The 17,135-nt window shown below is 40.7% G+C and overlaps 1 protein-coding gene across 3 annotated transcripts; it reads right to left on the bottom strand.

The window, feature by feature from the left end:
* Window positions 1-2,297: 2,297 nt before the first annotated feature.
* Window positions 2,298-17,016, bottom strand: PYROXD1 (pyridine nucleotide-disulphide oxidoreductase domain 1). Of its 3 annotated transcripts, none has more exons than XM_059472676.1 (12): window positions 16,973-17,016; window positions 13,920-13,990; window positions 12,472-12,591; window positions 11,233-11,361; window positions 10,349-10,422; window positions 9,597-9,757; window positions 8,879-8,979; window positions 7,908-8,037; window positions 6,995-7,107; window positions 5,798-5,920; window positions 4,994-5,131; window positions 2,298-4,605 (listed from the first exon to the last, which is right to left on the bottom strand). In XM_059472676.1, exons 1-12 carry the CDS (start codon window positions 17,001-17,003, stop codon window positions 4,357-4,359), a joined length of 1,440 nt encoding a protein of 479 aa, XP_059328659.1. In that variant the 5' UTR covers window positions 17,004-17,016; the 3' UTR covers window positions 2,298-4,356. The 3 variants fall into 3 exon arrangements, with proteins under 3 accessions (XP_059328659.1, XP_059328660.1, XP_059328658.1); XM_059472677.1 differs by having other exon boundaries at window positions 7,908-7,980; XM_059472675.1 differs by lacking the exon at window positions 16,973-17,016 and adding an exon at window positions 15,403-15,483 and having other exon boundaries at window positions 13,920-14,000.
* Between the last annotated feature and the right edge of the window lie 119 nt (window positions 17,017-17,135).

Here is a 17,135-nt window from a genome sequence, read left to right as displayed (position 1 = left end):
ATCTGTATTTATTGGTATTGACAAATACATTTTCAAGCTGGCCAGAAGCATTCCCCACCAGAACTGTCAAAGCTCGAGAAGTGACCAGAGTATTATTACAAGAAATAATGCCACAATTCGGAGTTTCAGCCACAATATCCTCAGAGAGAGGAACGCATTTCATTTCCAAGATAGTGCAACAGATTAGTAGCCACCTGGGCATTCATGACCAAGCCTCTACTGCATGTAACAAAGAATAACTGCCTATCTAGACCTCCACTGGTGCATTTTTTAAAATACTTGATTTTTTTATCAAATCTGTGGCTTATCAGAATAACATGATACAGATTTGATATACAATTTTATTTTTTTTATTTTGTACAGCACCTGGGATGTGTGATTTGCTCAGATTGTCTCTAGATGATGTTTAATCACTGTATGAATTTCAGAAATACAAGTAGGATGGGGAGTCTGGAGCAGGGAATTTTAAGGATTGATCAATGTTTAGCAGCATTAAATACCTGTTATGGCCAAACTCCACCCGCAAAAACATTTTGCAGTGTTTTGGGTTTTTTTGGTCTTGTTAATCTCATTTACTGCTGCAGCAGTATCTGAAGTATGTAAGATAACTATTTGGTTTTCTTTGCTTTGGTTTTTTAATATTTAGTAGTCATTTTACCTTGCTCTCTTGTTACTTTGGTATAAATTAATTGGTTACATTCTGTAGTCTTCTTTTCATTTCAGATACATATACTGGATTCCTAAAAACCCTTCAAGTATTGCTATATTTCCTTTTCAAAAGTTGGAGGAATAGTTGAAATGCTGCATCCCGTGCAATTAAAAAAACGTGGGGTCTTCTGTATTCAGGTAGAATGTTTAAATCTGCAGCAGGATTCATTTTGGAGAAGTCTGAAGTTCATACAGCTCTCATTCACATTCCATGGATAAGGAAAGCAAATGAGGTTGTGCACACGATGTCCAAGTCAGGAAACACTGGCTAATGTGGAAGGTGGGACTCAGAAATTTTAAGAAATCATAGTGGAACTAACACCAGTGCTGCCTCTGTAAGTTGTCCATGTGCTATGTGTTTTGTCTTCTCCTATAATTGTTAAGTTCAAGAGTACCTACAAATATCCAGTCCCTTTATTTTGACTTCATTTTTCTTTGTATCTCTCCATACAGCTTTTTTAATATTACTGAGAGGGTTAGCAGATGACTTATTACATCTTTTTTTCCTCAATTTCCTCCATGTGTTTCAAGTGACAAGTGTGCATCTGTTTTTGTGTGTGTCAAGGTCCATGAACTGAATTGTGTTAAGTGTTGATCAGAGCAGCTCTAAGTCACCTGTCTACTTGAAAAATGAAGCAGAATGAAGCTGCTCTCTGCAACACCTATCAGAAGGGTTAATGCGTCCCTGTCCTTATGGAAAGAGTTGTTGAGAAGGAAAGTGGTGGAGTCACCATTCCAGGGTCTGTTCATACAACATGCAGATGTGGCACCTGAGGACATAGTTTAGTGGCAGTGCTGGGTTGATGGTTGGGCTTGATGTCTTGGAGGTCTTTTCTAACCTTAATGATTCCATGATTTTTTTCCCCTGCATATTCCGGCCTCCATCTCCAACCTTCCCCTGTAACAGTGATTTCATTGATGCAGGGAGGATTTCAGCTTCACAGCCGTTGCTACAATATCCTACCTGAAGGTGGGACCCAAAGCCTGGCTGCTGAAAAACGAGGGACATGTCATCACCATAGAGGGGATAACAAGCAGCAAAAGTGTTTCCAAGGTATTTACATCTGTTCTGATTTGCCATATAGGTATCTTCTCCATTAGAGCTTAATTTAATCATTTGGTATCTGCTCAAAACATGTTTTGTAGTAATTCTATCCTCATCAAATTGCATTTCAGTTATTAGTGCAAACAACACACTTTCCAAACAATGTCAGAAGCAAAAATGCAGAAAAAACACAGTCTAGTCTCTATGCTTAACCTAACACACCCTTTTCATTTTGATAAGTTTCTGGCAATATTTTGACATTATTATTTCATTTTTGAAGGCATTGAAAATATTGATATTAGCTTTTATGGTCAGTGAAATGTGAGAATATCAGTAATATTCTAATTGTAGGCATTTGCCAGTCTCCTACCATAGAATTTCAAGATTCAACATCCAGAAGTGTTTGGAATGTGATGGAGCACATGTATATATGCATATATATGTGTATGTGTGTATATGTGTATGCATGTACATCATAAATATCATAACCTCATAAATATCTTCTCTCTTGTGTGGGAACATGGAAAAGAAAAGAAAAGCAATGTTAGAATTTTCACTGAACTCTTTAATCTTACAGGTCAAACCATCTCAGTCTTCAAAAGGAAGCAGAGAAAATGCCCAGGCTGGATCAAAGACTGTCCAAGATTCAGGGGTGAATCAATCACAGGAACATAAAGGGCCCAGCTGTGGTCATAACTTAAAAGCAAAGAAGCCTCAGCTTCAGGCAGGTGCACATGACCAACCAGTAGTTATTGACTTAGTGTCACAGACTACATTTAGGATCTAATAATGGTTGCTGCTCCATGGACAGCGCAGTGTCTAAGTTCAGTTTGTGCTTTAGTATTGGTATTTTTATTTTTATTTAATAAATGCTGAACAGGGAACAAATATCTTTAAAAAGTGTCAAATCTAGAAGGCTAATAGAAGAGGAAAGCATGTTTCTTATCAAAATAATTGGCACATATCTTAGGATACAGCAACGATTACAAAATCTCTATAATGACCATGTTGCCTTTTTAACTCTTTTGCAAGTATAGTACATAGTAACACTGTGGCAGGTTCATGCAGTCTGGAAAGGACTGATAGAGGCGCAGAGATTTCCAGGCTTCCTTCCTCTGGGAGTCTCCACGCACTGCTCCCCTGAGAGTCCTCTTCAGGTTTCTCTCCTTTGCAGCACAGGACTTGGTGGTCTGAGCTCAGCATGAAGACCCTGTCACCTCCTGTTCTTCTGCCTGCTGTGCAAGTGACTCTCCTCCTCACCAGTGACCCCACTGCAGCCAGGGCACCGCTGTCACCAGCCCCAGGGAGTGACACCAGACAGCTGGAGACAGGGATGCTCCAGCATCCTTCCTCTGGAGCCCTGGCTGGCTCAGAGCTGCTGCTGTGCCAGGGCTGGCTGTTCCAGCCCACGTGGGCACTGCCACCTCTGCAGTTCTGAGTAGGGACATGTGTCCCTACACCCACTGTGGCACGTGGGAGTGACATACTGTTTGTATTTATGTGTATTTATCCCTTTGAAATATGTCTGTTGCTCTTCAAATTGGACCTTTCTAGGTTGTTATTCAAATAGAAATTCATGACTTCTGTGCTTGGCAGAAGGTACCTCAATTGAAGTTTACAAACAAGACAACCTGCCAGCCTAGGAAACACTCAACAGCTACTGCAAGCATTCACAGGCACAGATGCTGACTGCTAGATTCAATTTTGTTTTCTTACTTTGACTGCTAAGATGTTAAAAGATCAGAAAGGCATGTTCAGTTTCATTAATAAGTGCAAGTTCTGGGTGGTTGAATTTTAGTTCTTCTCCCTTACACTTATAACAAATATAAAAATAATATCATTAAGAACATGCTCTTCATCTTTATTTTTCTGGTAAAATTGTGACACTGAATAAAGCCTATACTCCTTCACCCATCCTTTAGCTGAGACCTTCACCAAAACCTGAAAATTTAGTTAAAAACAGTCATTCTTCTAAAAAAAATTAAATTATTTGTCTGGGACAAGTCTCAATATGTACTGCCAGCTTTGTATAGAGTACAATAAATTGTCCCAAATTTGATCCAAAATAAATAGGAACTCTCAGGCAGCAACTGTAGAACAAAATCAAAAGCCAGGATGAAACAACTGCTATCCAGGGCTGGCACTATCCAGTACAGTGCAGCTCCACCCCAACACCTGGACAGCTGAAGGGACAACCAGTTCAAAGGCTGCTCTCAACTGACATCTCATCCTGGCTTTCATTGTGCAAAGCCTGTGTTCTGTACTTAACTGAGTAGAAAATACATTTATTTCAGAATTAAACTTATAGGGGAAAAGAAAAAGGAAAAAAAAAATGGAGTAAGGCCATGTATTTGCAACCTGCATTCCAGGTAGCAAGAGCTCTGAGCACCCTGTGCCCTGAAACTGTTCTCTGTTCATATGAGCCAGCACGACAGAGATTGCACCATTAGCTGGTACCTGTGGCAGTAACCAGTCAGTATTTTAGCAAGATCAACCCAAAATCTTAATTGAGGATTGCATTTATCTCCAGTCCTGAGAAAACGGTTTTCTAAGATCTATGACTTGCTCTCAAAGCTTCATACAAAATGGGAATGGGGTATTGTTCAATCAAAATAATCTTCTATGTCAATATCTGGATTTAGGAGATCTTCACCATAGGCTGAAAGATCCATTTGATTTAAAATTAAGTTTTCAAAGGTTTCTTCCAAGTCCGTTTCACCGATGAGCACAGCTCCCATCATTCGGCCGTTCTGCATCACCACTTTGATGTACTCGTGGCCCTTGGTACACCTCAGCATCAGCTCGTGCTCTGAGCCCAGGCCCTGAGCGTTGTACTTCCCCAAAACCACCACCTAGCAGAAGGAGAAGGGAAAAACAACACTGCAGTGGCTTTTAGCATTTCTGCTGCTAACAGTTCTCGGCCTCAAAAGGGATGCAAACAGGGAAATACGCATCCCTAGGGTCCCTCCCCCATCACTGGCTTGCCAATACACAATGGACTCAAAAATCTTCCCCTTGAAATATCACACACATTAGCACAAATACACACAATGGACTGAAAAATCTTCCCCATGAAATACCATATACATTAGCACAAAATGAGAAAATCTAAGCTAGGATTAATTACTATAGAAAGAAACCTGCTTCCTCAATATTAATGCACCTGCTCACTGTCAGCAAGTGAATATAAGCAAGCAGTATGTGTTACTTGGTGGTTTACAACTATCAGACTGTACTGACCTTGTAATTGAAAAATTTTGTAATGTGAGCAAATAGTTCAAAGCTGAAATCCATATCAATAGACTCCCCTAAAGCTTCTGCTGCCATGCACTTTGCTGCATACCATCCCATCTGCCGAGCCTGGGTCCACAGCCTCATCTGCAAGAGACAATTGGGAAGATTGAAGTCATGAGGCCATCCCTGTGCCATGAGCACACTCACTGCAGTGAGTACTCAGAGCACACTCACTGCTGTTCATACTCAGAGGGGCTGGCCAGCTCATTTCCAGCCACCTCCACAGAACTCAGCCACCAAACCCCCAGGATTATCCACTGTGGGGTGTCACTCACTCAGGGTCAGCAAATGTGGCAGTGTTTGAGGGTCCCCAGAATGAAGGAAGACATGAGAATCTTGACTCCATGTTTCAGAAGGCTGATTTACTATTTTATGATATATATTGTATTAAAAGAAAATTATATACTAAAACTATACTACAGAATAGAAGAAAGGAGACATCAGAAAGCTAGAAAGGAATGAATAATAAAATCTCGTGACAGACTTGGTGTCTGACACAGATGGCTGCCATTGGCCATTAATTAAAAACAATTAACACACAAACAATCAAAGATGCACCTGTTGGTAAAGCATCTCCAGACCACATTCCACAGCCCTCAGATAGTTATTGTTTATATTTTTTTTCTGAGGCTTCTCAGGAGAAAAATCCTAGCGAAGGAGTTTTTCAGAAAATCGGTCAGTGACAATCCACTGTTAACCTGTCCCTCCTTGGTGTGAGCACTGGCGTGTAACTCCTGTGCCAGGACGTACCTGGTGCCACACAGGGCTGGGCTCCCAGGCTGCTGTGCAGATATCTCCAGCTGCAAACACATCTGGCAGTGACGTGTGCATGTGCTTGTCCACCTTCAGTCCTCCATCCTCTCCCACAGCAAACTGAAGGGGTTCACACATCAGCAATGGAACCAGGCACCCAACTCCCTCCCCCTTAACAATCAGCTGTTCCTTTATTATTTACCATGAAACTGTGCTGAGTGGCAAGAGCTCCATGGAAAGTACAAAGCATTACTGTTATTATTTCTAGAGCACAGCAAAGGTTTCTAAAGGACTATTACTGATACTTAGGCAGGGAAGTCACAGAGCTTGCCAAATTCCAAATCACACTGTGTGTTTGTTACAGGGATACCCAGTCTTAAGAGATCACTTTGTATTTTTGCCAAGGCAAGAAAATATCATTGCAAAAACTTAATTCCTGATCTAAGCTTATAGCATAGGCATGGAAATACATCATGGCTCAACATCAGATCTATGTTTTCAGCATTTCCTTCTTTAACCAGAGCACAGCCTTTTACCTCATTATCAGATGGCACCACTTAACCCAAATACCACAACATCCTGCTTTTGTTTGGGATCATTTTTAGTAGTAGCTTGTATGGGGCTATTTGTTGGATTTGTGATCAGTGGTAATAACCCAGGGATGTTTTAGTTGTTGCTGAGCAGGCAGTGAACACAGAAGCAAAATGATCCTGAGGTGTGGAAATGCACATGGGCAGTTATGAACTCCAGAATCACCAGCCACATTTGGGTGCTGACTTCCATCAATGAACATGAGCACTGTGACAGCTCAGTGTCCCAGATGGAAAGTACTGGAAGTAGTTGCTTCCTTTCCAGGAGCAAATGTCAAGATTAATAAGGTAAGACTATGGTACAGAACTAACATGGAAATTATTCTAAATTTTTGCCACATTAGTCAATTATACAGATGATTTTCTCTCTTTGGTTGGGCTTAACACTGCATATGTACTATATATAAACACCTGAGGAGCAACATAATAAACCAAGTCCACAAATCAAATACACTTGTATCATGTTGGATATCTCAGTATCAACATACCCTGCCTTATTTTGAGATGGTACACAGTATTTAAATCTTTAGCAATCCATGTCAGAACAGAAGCATAAACCAGCTGAAAAGGTTTCTTTAACCTTACTTGAAATCAGTGTACTTACATTATTGCCATCAAGAAATGGTTCAACATTTGGCACAACTCCAGTTGCACTGACAATGAAATTGCATCCATAAATTTTTCCATTAGTTAATTCCACATATACAGGCCACAGCACTGAAAAACGAGAAAATTTTGCCCTGAGAATGTAACCAACAGAAGTTACTTTATTATGTCTTATGATAAGATATGAATGAAAATAAAACCATAAAACCTTTGAGGTAACTGAATAGGTAAAGAAAGGTTAAAATTGAAAATAAAAAGGAGAACACTATCAGACATTACCTGTAACTTTTCTTACCATTGCTCAGAACTAGAGAAAAAAACTATTTTGGATCTCAGCTCCAACTCCCACCAATAACTTCCTTCAGAATTTTCCTAAATTAAAACCCTCTGTGGCCTGTGAGATATTCTCTCAAGTATGCAATTGCCAAATACTCTTTTATGTAGAAATTTACAGATGCACAGAAGCGCCTCAAAAGCAAAAAGAACAGCACAGACTTGACTTGTGCTGAAAGTAACTGATTACTAAAATAGTATTAAAAATATTCATTTTATTTAGGTTGAAATTATAGGTATAATTATTCATTTTTTAAAAAGGCATATTTTCCTCTACTTGGAAGGTTTACTTCAGTTTGATACAAAATGTTCGTGGTTTTTTTCCTCATGTTTTAACTTAACTATTAAAATATTTAATGGATTGTGTTAGGATGGAATATTCTGCACACATGATTTTGGTTACTTTGTGGAAAAAAGCGTCTGACCCGCAAGATTTTATAGTTTAATTGCAGCACATAAATTTGATTACTGTCAACTGCTAGACCTCAAATTATAGAGAAAAAAAGATTTATTTTTCAAACAGCAAACATGCTCCAGCACAGATTTACCTTCAAGGTCTTACCAGCACTGGCACTCACCCTCATCTGGCTCTACATTTTTCTCTCCTTTAGGAAAAGTCAGGGAAGTCTGCTGCAGTTGGATAAATTCTTGCTGTAAGAGAATTTTCTTTACTTCACACAGTATTTCAATATGTACTTTGTGAGAAAACTAAAAAAAAAAAAAAAAAGAAACAGAATTATAAACATAATGATTAGTGATCACAAGATTGATAATAGCAAGGACATCTTCACCTAAATTGATATTACTGAAGTGGAAAGCCACCCACCATATATCCCAGCCCACTACCTGGATTCCCACACTTTCCTCCTTTTGGCACAGCTCTAACCATAGCCAGTGGCAATTTAGCTGCTTTTTCAGCAGGTAGCTCATGTTTCTTTAAAGTTGACAACAATTAGATTTTTCTGACATGCCAGAAAACATATTCAGGTTCCCCTAAGCTTGCAGGAAGAGAGTTCAAACCTTATCAGAACAGAATAAAGTAAACTCATTTTTCTGTCTTTCAGGATTGCAAATCCTTTATTTTTCTATAATTCATTAAATTTTGGTAACAATAATAAGTTTATGTTCTAAACACAGTAAAAAGAAAAAATACTCTGTACCATCAACCCACATTTCAACCATATTCTGAGCTCAAGCCAGAAGTTGGGAAGTTACCTGTTTCTCTAAATTGTTTGGTGAATTTGGGCCTTTTTTTATTCTCCACTACACAAATACAGTTCCACAGCCTTCAACAGCCAAACCACCACTGATTAAGCTGCTAAATATCCTCAACATCCTTTAGCTGGTCTTTGACTGATCACTCTCGATTTTATAAATCAAGAGGTCATTTTACAAATGCAGAAAAGATGCAAACACCTAACAGCTCAGGAATTAATAAATGAAAAAAAAATTAAATGTGAGGATTTTGCTTTATTGCAAACATGGAACTCTTCCCTGTGCTCATGCCCACAACACCCAAATAAATCTGGCAGCAAGGTTATGCCCCTACCTCCTTAGTGCCTTTAAGGTGTAAACCCTCATGCCAGTCAGGGCCCAAGGCACTGCCCAGCTTGTCAGATGCTCCTGGAGGCCTTCCTTTCTCCTCACTTCCTGAAGCAAAGACATGGAGTATATCAGATTTAGTGTGCAACTTTCCTTGTCCTCAGAATTCAGAACAAGGATTCTCAATTAACAGAAAAATACCATCTGGGGTAATATCCTTATTCTTCCTGCCTGATGTCTAGAACCATGCTCTTCTTTTTGTCCTGACTTTGGCCCTACCTATGTTTGTGTGATGTTTCTTCATGCAGTGCTAATTATTGTTTCTGAGACTGCACTTTCCCTCCACCTGTAATAATGTTCTGTGTAGTTTCACCTGCGCCTCCAATATCTCATTATGTGACAGCTCCTCCCTATAGAATGGTGAGTTCACATCAAAACATTACAGAAAATAAAACAAGTTCTTCAGCAGAAGGAATACAGGGAATTAATGTAAATTTGGCACAAAGGTAAGCCCTTTTTTACAGCTCACAAGAAGCTGTATTACATTCTGTCTACATAAATGCGAGATGGGTTTCTATGTTGCATTTTCACTCTCAGTTTTTGAAGAAGGAAATGTCATGAATGATAACAGTAAGGCTTACTCTAAGGTGCTAAACTGACTGATTTTAAGACTATCTTTAATATGAAATGCTGCTGCTGCAGTGTCAGGAAGCTGAACCCCATACCTTCCACTGTGTACTTGGTTCTTTTACACTCGATGGGATTCTCTTGGCTTTCAGCAGTGAGCTTGGGAAGGAGGAATTCAGCTGCTCCTGCATCAAAGAAAGTGTTCCCAATGGCTTTGTCTTTGATAGCCCAGATTACTTCACAGCCTTGAATTTCATACCTGTGAGCATTTCAACAAGGGATAAAGTGACAGACTGCCTGAAAAGGATCTTTTAGCAACACAAGCAGAAGTGTGTCAAGTTTCCTTCCAGAAGCCAGAACCAGGGGATCCAAGATTTTCCAACCTATCAAATCCACTTCTAAACATTTACATAAGGAACCCATTAAAAATATCTCTTCAAGCTGACAAGTCATACTTCCTCACCAACACAACCCTGACTGAACTGGGGTAGGGGGCAGATCCAATTTATAATACTAATAATTAGTATTTCCTGCTCCCCATAATGAAAAACAAGTGCATTTCTGCCAGACTGCCACTGTTAAAAACAAGCATTTGGATATTGCTTGCAGTATGTGGAACATGAACTGAATATTCTTGACATCTGTGTCAAAGCTTCTTCTGGAGCTTTTCTGATTTTATGTATCAGTAAAAACCACTAAGTTGAAAAAAAACCCTCTGTGATCAGTTTTGCTACTAAATGCTCTAAGAGATAAAATTTTAAAAGTCAACCTTCTCCCAAACTCATTTACACTAGATTTAGCATTGCATTGTTAAAGATTTTATTTGATTATGTATTTTTCGTTCACTTACACTAATTCAAGGGCAATCCCACCATTTCCTACCACCACTATTCTCTCAGCTTGAGCCAAATTCTTCTGAAAAGCCTGCATTAAGAAAGGAAAAATGTCAATTAGAGCATGTTCCCTCACACTGATCAATTATATCCTTCTCAGTATTTTCTTGCTCTTAGTCTTGATTTTCTCAGATTATTGATACACATCCAGCTAGGCTGAGACCTGCAACAGAAGCTGCTGTTGTAGCAATCAGCAATTCCAGTTTCACTTCAGATTCTTTGAAAATGTAACTCCTTTTTTTATCCTCAAGGTCCAGCTTCATTTGATGAATGGCAGTTCCATTTTATGGAGCAGCAATGCTCCTCTGTTTCTGAAGACCTGTAGCAGGGAGACTTCAACTTTGCCTTCCAAGCTTAATTTTTAGTCTATTAAGTCATTTCTCAGGTGAAAACTTTTCCACATCTTTGACTATTTCTAACTCTTTTCTGTACAAAGAGGAGAAGCTACAGTAGAACTGCAAGAGAATAAAAAGTCATTCCTTCAGTAGCTTCCCACTGCATGAAGCAGCCCTTTGTACCAGGAACCACACACCTCTTCCCAAGGAAATTTCTTTATATTTTCCAATTGGATTCTTCCTGGAGGGTGAAAAAAAATATTGTTTATTCCGTTTTATCATGTTAGAAATAATGTGTATGAGCTATCTATTAACTTAACAAATCGGAGGCTAATTAATTCAGTGGCATTATAAGGCTGTTTTGCTGCTAGTGAAAATACTCCTAATTAAGAATATCTAATAGCAAACATTATTTTGTGTTTCTCCATTTCACTCCACAAGAATTCTGGTACTTTGCACCAGATGCAGGAATACATTGCACATTTTGAAGTCCCAAACACATTTACCTGTGCACTGTCAGTGTCCCGGATTCCTAACACATACGGGTTCCCTTCAACAATCAATTTTGGTTTGGCTCCAGCACACAGACAAAGCTTTTCATATATGTATTCTTTCCCATCTTCAGTGTAAATTTTCTGTTAACAATGAAGAGAATAGAAAAATCAAAAATGAAGACATCTAAGAGACATCTTTCCTTAATGTCACAGTAATTTGCAGATATGAAAAGCTGTAAGGGGCTTCTGAAGGAACTAGGCTTCATACTCTTCCTCACTGTGCGTCATTTACTGCCATCACACTCACCACAAATAAGTGACCAATAAAGTGGGAAGTGCACACAGTGCACTCGAAGCAAGATCAACCACTTGGTGGCACTTGGTACTCACTGGCTGTGCCAAAAGAGTTCTGTGTTTTCTATGTGACAAATGTCCCTCAGGCCCCAGGAACAGAACCATGCACTGCTGGACATCAGCAATCGAGAATCTCATTCAAACATTTCAACAGCAGTAGCTCTGAGTTAACCAGGCACAGGATAGGACACAGTTCAGAAATACTGCAAATCTGTTCTTTGCTGGAGAAAAAGTGGAGGCACTCAACAAGCTATGTCATTCTGAGAAAGAAGACCTTAAATTTTAACATTTTATGACATGATTTGTTGTTCTACAAACTAGAAGCTGCACAGCTTAAAGTGATTTTGGGCAAAAGAGCCTCCAAATCCACATAGATTAATTATTTATGTCCACCAAGACCAATATTAAAACACTATCCTAGCAATGATATAAGAAAACCACTATATTCAGAATGTTAACAAAATCCACCTGGAATTACATCTCCAAACTTTAGAAGAGAGCAAAATGAGTTTGGGATGTGAATGTGAGTTTCTCATACATGCTGGAGTGAAAATAACATGTTGGCACAGAGCTAACAAGGCTGTGAACATGCTGCACATTGTTCATATTTGCAATGTATTTCCTGCTAAATAGAAGGAAGAAAAGGTGGAAATGTTGGCTCTTTCAAGATGTATTTTGTCCTCTGTATCTACTTCTACTTGAAAAACAGTTTAAGCAGTAAGTGAAATTAGAATTAGGAAACATTTTCTTGTAATTTTGGTAACTTATCAATTCAGTAACCAAAATGTTCTTGAACAAAATTTCTCACCCAAAACATTCAGCTACTTCTTAAATTATATTTAATATACAAAATTTGAAAAAAATAAAAAACAAATAAAAAAGAAAACCTTAGCTTACATGTTCATCACTTTTCAACTGTTTCACTCCAGACTGTATAACTCTAATATTGGGATATCGTTTTTCTAATAGGGAACTTGGCTGCTCTTCAACATCAAATTCCTCAAGTGTTTTGGAGACCTGTAGGAGAAAGAGAAGTATTTAAAAATATGGATCATTTACCCATCTCTTCTTCTAAAGCTTTTGACAGAAGGTGCTGTGTCCATTTATGGTAAAAAAGTGTCAACATAAAGCCCATATTGTCTGAAAATGAGTTACCATGTAACTGCTAAAAGTTTCTTTTTCCATACAGAATCTTTTCATGCCTGCTCCTGGTTGAAGAGTCCAAGTACTACATGTTAATCCTAAAGACAGAGATTAAGCAAAAATAGAAAAGAAAACCCTGGCAGTTGCTCTGCTACAATGTTTTATTCCATAAAGAAGTTGTTAACACTGCTTTTTCATTTATGTGATGTAGTGTAAAAATCCTGGTTTTTCTTTTTGTAACTTTGCTAAAATAACTCATCCAGAGCCACTACCTGATATTTTAGAGACCTCGGGGGAAATGGACAACATCAAATACAAAACAAATACAAAGAAAATAAAAACCCCAAAGAGGCAAGCCAAAACTTGAAAATCATTCAAATAAGTGATGACAATTTTGTGGCTTTTTCCAAAAGAGAATAGCTGCATGGAAACCTCCAGGCCTGCTACTTTATTGAGTATTCAAGTTTGGAACACAGCTAGGAACCAGAAGCCACACCATGCTTGCAATTCAGAGAGAAATTAAGATGCTCATGTCCAAATCCCAGATTCTGCTGCCTTCTAATAGTGCTTAGCTATTCCCTTATTCTTCAGCTATGTAAATTTCCAGTGATGTGAATTACAGACTTTACATCTCTGCACTGTGCAGATGTCTTTGCCGGACACTCAGCACTTTCAGAAAGCATTCTGTACTTGGGTGTTAGTTTCAGAGAGAGCTCTCAGACTCAGCTTCATGCCCTACTAGCCATAAATCTGAATTCATGCATGCATTTGATTTTCTTCTTCAAACCAGCAGGAAAGATGTCACTGAATAAGCAGCTGCTGAAATAGACAAAGCCCAAATCAATTCCCCAGAAGGTTATCCCTTTTTTCGCTGTTTCTGCCCCAAATTCAAACATGAGCAAGACTATGATACCATTCTAGTGCTTCTAAGAGGTCACTCACTAAAAAAATAAATAAATAAAGTTTCAGTAACTGAACACACTTCAGTCCTGTAAGTACCTGGTTTAACCTTTGCCTGAATGGTGTGAATATATTCACAATTACTGATCATTGTAAAATAGCCTGTCAGTCTTGCTGACACCACTGCAATCACACAAATATGAAAACAGGCTGTAAGTCATGAGCATCTTTACCACTGGGTTCTAAATTATCAAAAAAACTTGGAACATGTCTCACTATAAGAAAAATGAAGTCTCTCTTACCTGCTTGAAATTAGTTACAGCTTTGATAACTGGGGAAGCTGTCACTAAAAAAATGTCTTCTGATGGGAATTCTGCAGCCAGCTTGTAAAGAAACAGAAACCACAATAAGAGTCATCATCAGACTTAAACACAATAAAACTACTGGTGAAAAAATCATATGTTAATACATTACTTTGGTTTTGTAGAATCATTGAAAAAACACTACTTGAGGATAACAGAAGGATAAGGGCTGAAGAGGATTTGGAGACAACATTTGTTTCAATCACACAAAAATATATCTTCAAGAACTGCAGCCACAGTGTAAGGGACTACTGTCACAATATTCCAAAGGCCATCTGATGGCTCACACTGTGATCATGGGATCTCTGGACACACCCACTTGGTGGATACACATTTTTTACTGCTCAGCAGTGACTAATTGCTTACAGGTTTCATTTGCACAGAGGAAATGCTGATTTTTCCTGCATATTTTGTACCCTATTTATAAACTGATCATTTTCAGGGTGCCACTAAGTAATGCAAGACTTATAAAGCCCCAAGCCAAAGGGAAGAACTCCCATTTTAAATGTGCCTTGCTCAGCAAGGTGACACAGACCAAGACAAGTGGTGCTGTTGGGGGAAAGATGCCAAGCAGAGGGACCCTAAGAACACTGCCTCCAAAACACAGTCTGTATGCTGCTCTGCAGCCCTAAGAGATAAAATATTCCTCATCCATCTAATTACCCACATAATTTCCTTCTACAGGTGCAAAATTACCTCCAGTTACTATTACTTTAAAACCATCAAAATCCTTGAGACCAAGTGACAGATTAATTTATTTTTAGAGCTCGGGCTCACAGAGAGCTGGATGAGGTAGACAGCCCTAAAACATGGAGCCTATAAAAACTGAGCAGTGTTAATTAAAAGCAGCACATCCCAGCAGCCTCCAGCTGGGCTGCAGCACAGTCCCTTAGAGTAATTCCTGCAGGGATCCCGAATCCCTGAGCTCTGGGCCAGGGCACAGAGAGCCAGCTCTCTGCAGCGATAATAACTCACTCTCTTTACAAAGCGTTTCATAAACTGCTTCAAAATAACCTTATCAGCTCTGAACCTCTGGAGAGGTATCTGTACACAGATAAACATCCTTGTATTACAGGGCTGATGCTCTGGGGCTGCGCTTGGCTGGTGTTTTCTGCAGGGACACACAAAAAATTATTCAAATTATTTTTAAATACGAGGATTAGGGGTGTGCAGGACAGAGTACGGAACTACTGAAACACATGAGAACTTGTGCAGTTACAGCGCAGATGTTTCGGTGGCCGTGGCCCGCGGGGTTTATCTCTCTAAGTCAGCGCCAGCCGCTCTCACCGGGCAGGCGGCAGCTCCGGGCCGCCGCGGGCCGGGCACACCGGGGCTCCCCGGGCTGAGGCAGCTCCCCGCACCCCTGCGGACAATTCTCGGCTGGCGGGGAGCGGGAAGGGGAGGGAGAGCCCGGCCCCGTTACCTTCTCGGCGCAGGTGACCCCCGCGATGCCGCCGCCCACCACGGCGAAGCGGCCCCGCACCGCGCCGCCCGGCCCCGCCATCGCCCCGCCCGGCATGGCCCGGCCCTGCTGCACCGCCCCCGGCCTACGGAGCGCGGGAGCGCCACACCTTCCTCTGCTCCGCGGGCACGGGCGGTCCCGTGTGCAGCCGCCCCGCAGCGGCTTTTCCCCGCCCGTTCGGTATCTCTGTACCGTGTGGGTGCTGTCTGTGTACGGGGATCAGATCCCGTCTTGGGCACCCATGCCGGGATCGAACCGTAATCCATTCCAGGTTTCCCCCCACCACCCATTCCGTGTTCCGGTGAAGTCCGGTCCGGGTTTTCCCCCCGTTCCATATTCTGGCGAAATCCAGTCCAGGTTTTTCCCCATTCCCTACTCCAGGTAATCCAGTCCGAGTTTTCCCTCACACCATACCCCAGGTCCGATCCCAGCACTCTGTACCAGCAACCCCTACAAATTCCATGTAAACCCGTATCAATTCCACATAAATCTCTATATCAATTCCATATCAATCCCTATCAATTCCACTTTTTCTCATCCCAACATTTTTCCATATCAGCCAGCTTCACACGTAATATAAACGGCAGCAAGGTGTGCTCAGTTTATTAAGAAGTAGAGTGGGATTGAGTGAAATTCCTGCAAAAATCAGGGTCCAGGGCAGCCCCAGGTGTGGTCAGTGAGGATTAAGAGGGTCAGGGGAAGGAAAATCTTTTTCCTGATTTAGGGGTATCAGCTGATGGGGGATTGTTATTTTCTAGTTTAAAGGGAAGGGGAAAACCTTTATGATGCCATTTTACGGGCTTGAATTGAGGGTGAACTCACCATTTTCATCACCAGAACCCAAGACATTGCTCTGGCTGCCCTGGAGGGCTCCAGACCCTGGCAGGGGCTCAGAGACCTTGGCACAGAGTCACAGCCACCCATGCCTTTGATTTCAGCCCATGGAAACAATTCCCACCTTTGTGTGAAGGGTTACAAGCCACAAGGGCTTGAGTAGAATGACAGTGAATTTATCCCAGGACGAAAAAGTAGAATTTTTGGGATTTAGAATGGCGGTTCAGGAGGCAAGATGGAGAAATCTGGGCATATCCAGTTGCTCTCCTTCTTCTTCTTGTCCTCCATCTTCTGCTGTGATGGAGGCACTTTTGGATTGGTTTAGAGTAGAGACAGACTGTCTAACATAGGTGATAGGTATTGGAAAATTATTGTAAATAAAGTACACGCAGATTTTAGTACAAAAAGCCAACACCACCCCAAGGGCAGGGACTGTGCCACACCCCAACCTCAGCAGGACAGAGAAAGAATGGAATAGATAAGAGAAAATAAACAACCCTGAAAAGCAAAACCAAGCAATCTCTACTTTTTCTGGCACTGGACTGGGAGGAAAAAAAAAGACTTTTAATACCTCAGCCATTTCAACCCCAGAAACCAGAGAGGCAAGAAAAGGTGTGGTGCCAGGAGACAGAGCAGGAGCAGAAGAGTCAAGAGGAAGACTTGCATGGTGCTTGTGAGAGGATAAAAGCCCACAGACCTGTTTGGTGTCCCTCCTCAGAGGAAGGCATGATCCCCTAATCCAGGCACCCTCCTGCCTCCCTGAGAGCTCCTTTGTCCTTTAATAGCTCTGGCCAGGTGTGAGGATTGCTTCAGAGAGCTTCAGCTGTTTCTGCATTACTGTGCTGTGAAAAAATGGCCTA

This window comes from Ammospiza nelsoni, chromosome 5 (assembly GCF_027579445.1).
Source record: "Ammospiza nelsoni isolate bAmmNel1 chromosome 5, bAmmNel1.pri, whole genome shotgun sequence".
NCBI lineage: Eukaryota > Metazoa > Chordata > Aves > Passeriformes > Passerellidae > Ammospiza > Ammospiza nelsoni.
This window is presented reverse-complemented; position numbering and strand designations above follow the sequence as displayed.

Excerpts from the sequence above, each read along its gene's own strand:
- PYROXD1 (XM_059472675.1), bottom strand. The coding sequence starts at position 15,483 with ATGGCGGGGCCGGGCGGCGCGGTGCGGGGCCGCTTCGCCGTGGTGGGC. Across the intron at positions 10,423-11,232 it reads GGGACACTGACAGTGCACAG|GCTTTTCAGAAGAATTTGGC; the intron begins GTAAATGTGTTT and ends TTCTTAATGCAG. Across the intron at positions 9,758-10,348 it reads GGGATTGCCCTTGAATTAGT|GTATGAAATTCAAGGCTGTG; the intron begins GTAAGTGAACGA and ends AAATGCTCACAG.